The following is a 10,813-nucleotide window of genomic DNA, read 5'->3' on the forward strand; positions in this document are numbered from 1 at the left end:
CCCGGGTGCCCACCCGCATCTTCCCCACCGGTAACGCCGCCTGAGTCGCCGCCGCCATCTCACCCACTCTGTCTCTCCATCGCCGCCAGATCGCTTGAGCTCCGGGTTTTTTTTTCGCAAAACCGACTCCCCTACTTGGAATTGTAGTGCAGTCAGAAGGGCCTGCTATTGTATACCAGGGACTGACGGAACCATCTATCTTGAATTCAGCGGCTTGTGGCGAGGCTTGGTGCTTGCCTAGGACTTGCACGTGCGAAAGATGGATCTCTCATCTGATAGCCTGGAGGTTGTGCGGAGCTTTGAAGGACAAAACTTGGGGCCTTTCAGTGCTCTGATCGAGGAGGTTCAGGAGGAGCGAAGCCATTTTGACAAGGTGCAAATTCATCACCAACGGCGGGGGTTTAATGGTGAAGCCATTTTAATGGTGAAGCTTATATAGTCTGTCTGCATTTGCGCCCAAAATCAAACAGTTCAGTTGCAAAAACCGAGGCACACTGGGAAGTGGGAATCGCTCCATTCTCCTTTTCTTGGAACCAAACATATTTCACTTCCTCTTTATATCACAAGAACTTCTCATCTCATATACACAAATTCATTTTTACAGCAACCCGCGTAACGCATCAGGCTTCAAGAACAAAATGGAGATCACTTCACCTAAGACGCTCCTATTATCCTTCCGAGATCATCTGTGCACTACGTTACAAGTTATCCTTCGGTTAGCTTTAACCTTGGAACGATGTTCATCGCTGTCAGTTCCTGAAAAAGATAGATAGCCAGACAATATGTAACCTGAATGAAACTGAGGATATCCAAGCAACCAAAACTAGGCACACAATTCAGCTTCAGGCCCTGGATTAGGAGAGCATACGAAATATCTCAGGAAAACAATTAATCTGTCTCACTTAACATTGTTATTTTCACTCCCTCCCTTCTGCAGTACCTGAAACAATAGCTTGCAGGCATAGGGCATCATCAGTTGCTGCATATTTTCTCCACTTTTGCAAAATGAACAGAAGGAGGTTTTGAGTCTGTGGTTGTAGTAGCCTAACAAACCACATTTTCTGCAAACCTGGAGAACATGAACAACCATATATGCCTAACATTAGATTGCCTAAAACTCGTGTTATCTCATTTGCTATACTTGCATCCTGCATACAAATTGTTGCAGTTTGTGCAACTAAGCAGTTCGAAATTGCCTAAAGATGTTAATAGCATATGCACGCATTTACTCAGAAGATAAAATGTTGCAGCAATTTGACAACACATGTAGAAAAAACTTAATGCTAGAACCATCTATATGGTCACACATCCCCACATAACAAGGTCGTACCAGACAAATGGCAACCCATCTTTATATCATTAGCAAAGGCTCCAACCATGGGATAGGTTAAAATTATTTAATGTATTCTTCTGGATAAACTGTAAACCTCCATAGTCACCCCGCCCCGCCCAGAAGGAAAAACAGCAGCCAAAATTCAGTGAAATATATTTAAAAGAGCAGCAGAACAGATAACACTTACAATCTTTCAGAGTTGACGGATGCAAAAATTATTTGATTTGAATGCTAGATTAACCAACCGACCATAATCAAGAACTGAGTTACAGGGTTGGCATGTTTCATACGACTACCAATGCTACGACAACAAAAACAACATGCACATTTATGCTTCTTGCATGATACCATCTGTCCAGCCTACTGAAAGTATCAGAATCTACTTCAAAGATTACCTGCACTTGATATGGGTCACTCGACAGTAATAGACGTTCAAATATCACCATACTGGCACCATGCGCAATTAAACAATCACGCTCCATCTCACCAAGACGCAGGCCTGTGAAAAAACAAACATTTTTAAAACGAGCAACAGGATTGTTAACAAGACAAGATATGAAGCTTCAGTAATTTAAGCGCAGCATGTGTAAAGGGAGATGAAAAACCTCCATTGCTGTTTGGCCCTCCAGTAGGTTGCCTGGTCAATGCAACTCGTGGTCCAGAAGCTCGAGCATGCATCTTATCAAGAACCTGAAGAATTCATATATATGAAGCTAGATAATAAATTAGAAATAAAATATCAAGCAAGCTGAAAGGGATCAATAAAAACAATCATATCAAATTCAAGATATTACAACCTATTCCAACCCGGACAAGTTCAAGGTATCTTTGTTCTGTGCCAAATTAGAGCATCTTGCAACACATCTCTAAGAACTAAAATCTATATTGTCATTATCAACCCTTAAAATATTACTGTACACCAAGGCATAGTGGACAAATAGTAGCAGTAGAAAACATAACATATTTTAAGGACAAGCAAAATAGATCATAACCAAAAAACAAAGACTCTGCCTACCATGTGCTTCAATTTCTGGTAGTAGATTGGCCCCATGAAGATATATGCCTGAAGAGGGTGGCCTAAAGTGCCTGAAAACGGTGAAACAGTCAGCGCTCAAGAACCCTGACGGGACCAGGCAGATGTTGCACACGAACCATGCAGAAAGAACATCTGACAAATCTATTTTTTTTTCCTTCGGGGAGGAGGACAAGCCCTGGCCTCTGCATCCACCATGTGGTGAAGACCAGCCTTGCGGGCAATTAAAGGGTTTAATAGTTCAGGCTGGAGTTGACACGCCCCCACAGTTCAGGGGATCATCTCGACTCTTTTCCATACAGTGGGATCATCTCAACAGTTTCCCATTCATTGTATGAACTTAGCATACACTTTTTCACCAAAAACTCATTCAACATGTGGTCAATGCCCAGCAATTGGTAGAAATGGCAAAAATGTAGAACAAGGAAGATGATAAACCATTTTCTAATTCAAGGAAGGTTTCGGAATCTATTTTCAGCACAAGGAGCTCCATAGTCAGTTTGTCGTAACACATAACAGGAAAACCAAACAGTTTTCAACCAATTTTTATTTCAAGAAAATTTTGGAATTTCAATCTTTCAAGATTTGAAGCTTTAGATTCATCTAAGAAGCACCAGTACATCATGGCTACATATTCGAGGCCAAAAACCAATCACTGCCCAGGAAACCGGCAGGTGAACAGTTTGACCAAAAACCAGCAAAAACTGTAGTAGGCAAGTTGTTTAACCATAGGCAGCCCCATATTTTGCGATCTAAGTTCACAAAGTAGATATTTTCATAATGCACATACAAGATTAATCGTAGAAATTATCCATCAACTCAAGGTAAATGAAACAAATCAAGTTCTCATATTCTTCTTCTACTACAAATGAAACACAGCATGTTTGAGAAAAAAAATCAAGTTCTCATATGGCTTACTTTATTTGCATATTAGCATCAGCATCATGGTTTCGAGTTCAGTCGAATCTATTCAACACAGGCTAGGAATAACATGAAAATATAAAGATCATCAGAACTTCTTAGGAAACACACCTGAGTACAATAAATCTTTTCCATGATAGTTGAAGCCGTGCTTGACAAGAGTATAGCTAATACCAATGAAAGCAATGTTGAAGAATAATTGAGAACATTCCAAGATGAAATAATATCATGAAAGAATAATATTACCTCATGTCTTCAACTTTATTAGCATTACCACTTGGTTCACCAAATGCACTGCCATAATAAAATTGCTCACATGATGCACCAGCCTTTCCGCCAAGAAGTTCAAGCATTTGTCCTACCGTCATACCACTAGTGAACAAAAGGAGAGTCAGCATGTCGTGAAAATACTTTCACAGTAACCAGAAACACAATATAACTAATAGACAGTATCAGGCAAACAGAATTTAATCATGTAAGCGATATTAAGCATGCACATAGCCAGTATATATGAACTGGAAGACTGGGTGGTCCTTCTAGACATGTCTAGCTCTTGTACCTCAAGTGTCAGAATCACAACCAAGAGCATGGAATAATTATGCAAATTGATTTATTTCTAGGTGTCACATTAATTTCAATAACTCACAAGTCTAATATCACAATCCCGTAGGGCGAGTATCTTCAACTTTCTTCTCAAATACTCTCTCCGTCCAGAATTAACTGTCGCTGAAATGAGTGTAACTAGAGGCGTTTTAGTGTGTAGATTCACTCATTTCAGTGACAGTGGACAGAGGTATATACTAAATGTGTGTAGTATTGAGTTAGAAGAAGAGAAAAAGAGCATGATGTCTACACACACATTTGAATACCAAAATGGGTATACTCCGGCAAAATAAGGAGTCCCAATCTTTCGTATTAAATTGAAGATGAGCTAAATAACAGAAAACAACCAACTGAATGGTTGTGGCTCCAGAGAACAAACTCAACTAACAGATAGATATAGAAGAAATCAGCAAAAAAGGAAAAGCATACAATGTAACCAAAGCCAATATAAAACCTTGGAAATCCATGGGGATTCATAACTAAATCAGGGCATATTCCTCTCTCAGAGAAGGAGAAGTCTTCCTGCTGAAGAATGGTACCACAAACACCTTTCTGTCCATGTCTGCTACTAAATTTGTCACCGACCTGCATCACAAACAGGAACACAAATATTTACCTTCATTATTCTGTACATCAAACTTAAGGGATTCAGCGAATAGACCATACCTCTGGCCTCCTAGTGTGACGGATAATACACTTGATGGTCAAGTTGTCATTACTATCTGAGGAAAGTATTACACGATCAACTACAGTTGTCTCATCATCATCACCTTTGTAAATAGCTGGGGAGTCTTCATAGTCCCTGGATGAGCAATGTTTCAAGCGACTGAGAACATATAACGTTATTGAACAGAAAATCTTTGGAGCCAAAATAATAGAAGATGGAACATAATAACCACAAAAACACAAGAATAGTGACCTGTCGGTTGATGTAACACCAGGACTTTTTGCAGTATTCTTGGGAGTTTTCTTGTTCACATAGATATCACCATCGCGGATTATTAGACCTGGCTTGGCATATCCATCTTTATCCAAAACCTATCAAAAGTTCCCTGACTTAGGAGTATACAGAAAAATGTAATACCAATTCCCAATACCGAGTAGACAAATTAAGAAGACGTGAATAACTTCAGCCAAATTGGGACTGGAAAGCCCATTTCAATAATACCACCCATTATAAATGATATACAAATAATAAAAGTCAGACAAAAACTGCTGGAAAAAAACTCATAATAAAATACTTAAAACTGGCTACTATGCCAATCTAGTGAGAAAAATGAAGGGTCTTGTAGTGTCAGAAGTCAGAACAGTCACTGGTCGGTGCTTTTCCTACCTGCATATTCTGCTTCTTCAAAATATCATCTTTATCTCTCTCTGGTTTAACATTCTTTTCTGACCTATTATTCCCATACTTCTGCATTGCCACCGTGTACCTTTAGAACAAGAACCAAAGATACACTATAAGAACCAAAGCAGAATAAAAGGAAGAGCATCTTTATTTGAATTATTAAGCATAGCATTACCTTTTCATTCTTATGCAATGACCAAAACCTCGATCAAGGGATGATTTATTGAATACAATTGCATCTTTAATATCATATCCACTATCACTCATGACAGCAACAGTTGCATTCTGCCCAGCCCCAAGCTTATCATATCCCACCTGAAAAGATATGTAGTAAACTATGTAACATCAAATTTCAAATGAGGAGGGAGAGGAGGGGGCAAGTGACGAACCAACTCGATTGTTTTTGTTGTAACCAGGGGACGTTGCGCGTACACTAATAAATATTGTAGAGAATCTGCCCGGGACAACTGAACACATTCCAAAGAAACATTATTTCACGTCAGTAAGGAAACAAGCTTAGAACAAGGGCCAGAGTATAACAACATTGTAAAGTTAAATCAAATGTCATACGAATGTGATTTAGATACTTTTAAACAGTCAAATGTGTACGTTGCAGTTGCAACCAACCAGGCCAACTCGTGCTGCATTGATGTGAGTGCAACAAAACAAAAACACATGCATAATTAAATGGTCAGAAACAACTCAAGCTGCTTCTTACCTGATTATACGCAATATTTCCCATTGCTTGCTTACCCATTGCACACTGCAGATGAAAAAAATGTAAACGAGATGCAATGAATCTTATGTGCAACAATAACCCAAATCCTTACCTGGTAAGTGTTACGTGTAGATTGGTTATGGTGTGGATAAGGAATAAGCCCAGCCACAACCCCTAATATAGTCAAGGGCTCTATTTCAATGTGTGTGATTCTGCTTCTCTGAACATCATCTTGATCCTCATGCTCATACAATGCAATCTGTTTGGATGATCTTAAACACATTATAAGAAATTAAATAAACCATAAAGGGAAAGTCAGAAGAATCATGTTATACCAATGCATTGTTCTCTTCATTGACATCAAGATATTCAATCAACCCAAAACGCAGAAAATCGTCAAATGAGAGTTGACCAGCCTAGAACAGAAAAAAGCAGTTCTGAACTAGATAACAAAAAACAACCAATAGATAAAACAGCATGTGATGCACTAACCCTCAGTTCCTGCATATGATGGTCTTGGACCCTTGATATTCCCAAATCAGCGATTAAAAGTGGACGACAAACGCGACCGCCATCAGAGGCAATGTGAATGCAACGCTAGAAATGTCGACAAGTTATTAGATTCAAATCATCCTTTTGAGAACAAAAAGAGATAAATACCACAGCAACCAATCAACCAACAAACAAGTACTCCCTCCGTTCCATAATTCTTCTAGTGGTTTTAGTTCGAATTTTAACTAAAACCACGACAAGAATTATGGAACGGAGGGAGTTGTGTGCTATTTTTCGCAATTTCAGGTACATCCACAGAAATAGCATGGTACTCATTGACCAAGACACCTAATTATGAAACTGAACATATAGCCACGGTTTGCTTCATGTGAGCAACCTAAATCTTAAGATCCCGGCTATATCTTCAGTTTTGTACAATTAAAAGGCTGGTACAACTTCTGGAGGAAAAAGAATAAACTCAGCAACAAGGGTCACATACAATTATATGGCCCCTCCTAGATAACATGGAACAGTAGTAACAGTAATATCATATCACTGCAAACGATGATAACATGGACACAAACGACACTACTGATATTTTTTAAATATTTGTGTCACATGCCACAATCACTGTATCCATCAAATTGATTCCAGAAGGCAAGGAGCTATTTCCCCAGGCCTGGAGATAAATTAGCTGTTAGAATTCTTTTTCCTCACATACACAAGTATGTCGCCAGATGATTTTATTATGTGCTGCAAAACTGTTACAGCTTATACTTCCAATTTTATTATGATGCAGTATTCATAGTAAGCTAGCTAGTAGAAATCAAGAAAAAAAATACCTGCTTCTGATTAACAAAAATGCTTACAAAGTCCCAAGATGAGCTTAACCGACGCAGTTTTCTCATATTATCAGCAAATCTCTGAAAAGAATCACGGGTGGCTTAACGAAAAATTAAGAAAGGAAGAAGAAAAGGCAAAGGTAATGTTTATAAGAAATTAGACCTGAGGTTGCCTATGTTTCCCCAGTATTGATCCATTGAACATGATCAGAAATGAGTCTGATGCATGAACTTCTTCTGCGGATAAAATTGATAAATCTTCCACACCTAAAGTATAACACTGGTACATAATGAACAAAAGTGGAATGTATAAGATTGCTCATAACTTGTGGCACTTCTTTATACAATGGATGTAAAGAACTAAAAAAATGCAGCAGGTTAGACCACAATCAAATTGCATATAGGGTGCATACTGACTATTTAGGTGATTAATGACCACATGTGACCGCTGAGTTGTGCTCTGCCTCTGCTAGTATGTAAAATCTAGTTTTTTTCGAAGTATGTACAATCTATTTAATTATAGGAACTACCAGTAAATTGTGTTGTTGCAGCTCAGATCATTTCGAGTAATTATTATAAACAGTATGCATGCAATCATGCAGACATAGGCACATGCACACAAAAAACTATGGTGGCTAGTAATAAATCTACAACTTCACGTACAACCTACATGATTTCCCACTGAGCACACTGTGTGTAAAGGTGCCCAATCGTAGTGGGTGCAGTCGTATTCCCAAAACAACACGAATCAAGCAATGGTTGGATATGAGCTCATCAGTACCTCAATACACACAAGAACATGCCCACACAGGCAGTCGGGCACAAAGCATTAAAGACAACAAAAATAAAAATAACTGAATTAGGAGAAAACAAACCAGCTTCGTCAGTGGGCCATCATCCTCTTGATCTGTTGTAATGTGAGTTAACAAAGCTAAATTTTTTGTCAATCCACAAAGTTCTCCTTCGGGAGTATCGCATGGGCAAAGCATACCCCACTGCCATAGAAATAGTTCACAAGGAGCAAATAGAAACAGTTCTGAGGTTTCAGATCTTCACGTATATTGTTGTTTCTTTACGAAGTAGAAATATAGCTACCATTCTAACCTCACCTGACTAGGGTGCAATGCACGGGGCCCATTTGTTTTCCGGGTCTTCTCTAATTCTTGTGATATGCGTGTCATGTAGCCTAAAGATGCCATATAGGATAGCCTAGAAAGCGTCTATATAGAAGCAAAAGAAAAACTTAAATCCCAAAATATCTATAGATTAGAGAAGGGGGGGCGGAACTCAGATACCTGTGATACACCTTTTCTACTCATACCAAATTGTCCTGTGTTCCAATTTCCTGTGTTAATGGCCAACTCCATACCAGAGGTTATGTTAGAAGCCCTCTCTATTATCTGCAAAATAAGGAAGTTATACATGTAAGATAGCTGTCTGGGCATCCCAATGATAAACCAATTCCAATATAATGCGCAGAGCAAGAATAAAAAGGTAATGGATTTCTCCGGTGCATTGCACATTAGGCTGTCAAGTCAATAGTCAGGCAATATGTTACATAGCAGTGGCATTTCCAGGAATGAAACTTTACTTCATCATAAACACGAAGACAATTAAGCTATTATATTATCTAAGGACTAAATAACAGCAGCACATAATAAGTACTGATTTGCGGCTTTCAAGAAGGCCAACTAGCTGTAGGCTCTAGTTTTGTTGCAAGATCAAACCATGAACTGTAATACACACTGACCCCTCTGGCGCATGTCATTGTTTTTGACGGTGCAAGTGCAACTAGCAGCCTGGTTAAGGTTATTGACACGGTTGAAATGGACAGCATCGAGCAGTAGAGCAGGGACTCCAAGGTTAAAAAAAATTGCTCTCTGTTTTCACCCAAGATGATAAATACTCTATGGATCTGATTAATAAACTTTGTAGTTATAAAGGCATTTTCAAATGTGGAGTTTATGAGCTTAGCATAAAACAGCAACAGAAAGATACTTCTTCACTTAGTAAGTTCATCAAGGTATAACACAAGCTACAATAATTGAAATGCAAAAGGAGGGCAGAAATTAGCATCCATAAATATGTACCTGCTTAAAATTCAGGACTCCGTCACGATCTTCACTTGTATTGTTGCTCATAGTTTTGCCCATAATATCCATAGCCAACAAATTCATTCTTTTGAACAGATCCTTCACAAAGAAAAACACTGTAGGAGATAAAACCACATAATGCAACCATCTAATGAAATGATTAGAGAAACTAATCACCTCGAAGAGCAGGGATACTAGTTCACCAGACAGTTGCAGCCTCTTATTTCCTAAATAATCCTGCAAGATATTCAACAAAAGGTCACTTGACAACAGGTCATAAACGTGAAAATTTCTGAAGACAGTTTTGCGTGCGCTTGAGGAAGTTAGTATATTTTCATTCTTTCTATGTAAAAGTGGTTGATTTCTTATACGCAATTTTCCTATTATTCCACCCTAATAAACAAAAGATTGTATATGTTTTAGTTAGTTTAATTCTCTGAAGTTGATACAGTTACCTTCCCAAGTGAATGACTTTTAACGCTGCAACTTTGACACCTATTCGCACACCTAAGCATGTTACATAGGAGCCAATATACTGCAGAAGCTTCCCTAGAATTTTATAACATTACCCCGATTACATTTCAGGGGTATATTTACTCTAGATTAAACGCAAACGCTTTGAGTCTCGATGCACTGATTAGGTGCCGCCGGAGTTGGGGTGGACAGTCGATCGGATCCAAGAAAGCACATTGTGCCACAGGGAGCGCAAGGAGCAGCCAGTCAAGATGTGGCACATGGTCTCCCCGCTTGGTCGCAAAGCACACAGCACAGGGAGTGCGGCAGGCCCCTCCTGGCGAGCCTTGCTGCTGTCCAGCAGCAGTCCTGGCATGCCAGCAAGATGAACTTCACCCTCGGGGGAGCCCAAGACCTCCAATTCAATTTCAAGAGACCGATGCCACCGACCCTTGAAAGTGGATGTTATAGTAAGTCTTGAAACAGGTTAAGGGCCCCATGAATGTCAGAGATCCATCGTCTATCCACGACGGTACGGCGCTTCCGATTGCGCCCCAAGACTAAAAGGACGGAGTAGCTTGGGCGCAATCTCAGAGATGGAATTGCCACCAATATGGCAATATCCAGTAGTCTTCCCAAACGAGAGAAGACATTCCATCACCATCTTGGTGGATGCTCAAAACACGCACTGCTCGTCTCTCCTGAATTGCATGCCAGCCCATGCCAAGGGCGTTGGGGGTCCGTATACATCCTCCATAACCAGCGAACCCAGAGGCTGATTGCCAACCTGGGGAGGCCGTGGATTCCTAACCTGCCGAGCCCTAAGGGGCAGCAGACCTTAGCCTAGCTAACATGTCAGTGCCTGCCTAAAGTGGCTGCTCTGCCTGTCCAAAGGAACTCCCCGGAGAATCGATCTGCCTGAGAACTCACTTTCTTGACGCACAACACCACTAACTGGTGGAGACGGATGACTATAA

General features: G+C 39.8%; 1 protein-coding gene across 1 annotated transcript in view; it reads right to left on the reverse strand.

Annotated features, from left to right (window-relative positions):
• Window positions 1-523: 523 nt before the first annotated feature.
• The window catches only part of LOC119292950 (DNA-directed RNA polymerase III subunit 2-like), a 14,232-nt gene continuing 3,942 nt past the window's right edge, over window positions 524-10,813 (reverse strand). The window contains exons 13-36 of the mRNA XM_037571589.1: window positions 9,561-9,620; window positions 9,381-9,482; window positions 8,586-8,690; window positions 8,400-8,510; window positions 8,166-8,285; window positions 7,454-7,570; window positions 7,291-7,371; window positions 6,449-6,553; window positions 6,292-6,372; window positions 6,069-6,215; window positions 5,957-6,001; window positions 5,628-5,705; window positions 5,414-5,553; window positions 5,224-5,323; window positions 4,810-4,928; window positions 4,557-4,692; window positions 4,345-4,475; window positions 3,534-3,659; window positions 3,399-3,454; window positions 2,349-2,419; window positions 1,939-2,023; window positions 1,729-1,832; window positions 941-1,069; window positions 524-756 (exon numbers count right to left, since the gene is read on the reverse strand). Of these exons, the coding sequence (XP_037427486.1) occupies window positions 706-756; window positions 941-1,069; window positions 1,729-1,832; window positions 1,939-2,023; window positions 2,349-2,419; window positions 3,399-3,454; window positions 3,534-3,659; window positions 4,345-4,475; window positions 4,557-4,692; window positions 4,810-4,928; window positions 5,224-5,323; window positions 5,414-5,553; window positions 5,628-5,705; window positions 5,957-6,001; window positions 6,069-6,215; window positions 6,292-6,372; window positions 6,449-6,553; window positions 7,291-7,371; window positions 7,454-7,570; window positions 8,166-8,285; window positions 8,400-8,510; window positions 8,586-8,690; window positions 9,381-9,482; window positions 9,561-9,620 (2,400 nt within the window). The 3' untranslated portion in view covers window positions 524-705. The remainder of the gene's footprint in view (window positions 757-940; window positions 1,070-1,728; window positions 1,833-1,938; window positions 2,024-2,348; window positions 2,420-3,398; window positions 3,455-3,533; window positions 3,660-4,344; window positions 4,476-4,556; window positions 4,693-4,809; window positions 4,929-5,223; window positions 5,324-5,413; window positions 5,554-5,627; window positions 5,706-5,956; window positions 6,002-6,068; window positions 6,216-6,291; window positions 6,373-6,448; window positions 6,554-7,290; window positions 7,372-7,453; window positions 7,571-8,165; window positions 8,286-8,399; window positions 8,511-8,585; window positions 8,691-9,380; window positions 9,483-9,560; window positions 9,621-10,813) is intronic.

Source organism: Triticum dicoccoides, chromosome 4B (genome assembly GCF_002162155.2).
Source record: "Triticum dicoccoides isolate Atlit2015 ecotype Zavitan chromosome 4B, WEW_v2.0, whole genome shotgun sequence".
NCBI classification, from domain to species: Eukaryota; Viridiplantae; Streptophyta; class Magnoliopsida; order Poales; family Poaceae; genus Triticum; species Triticum dicoccoides.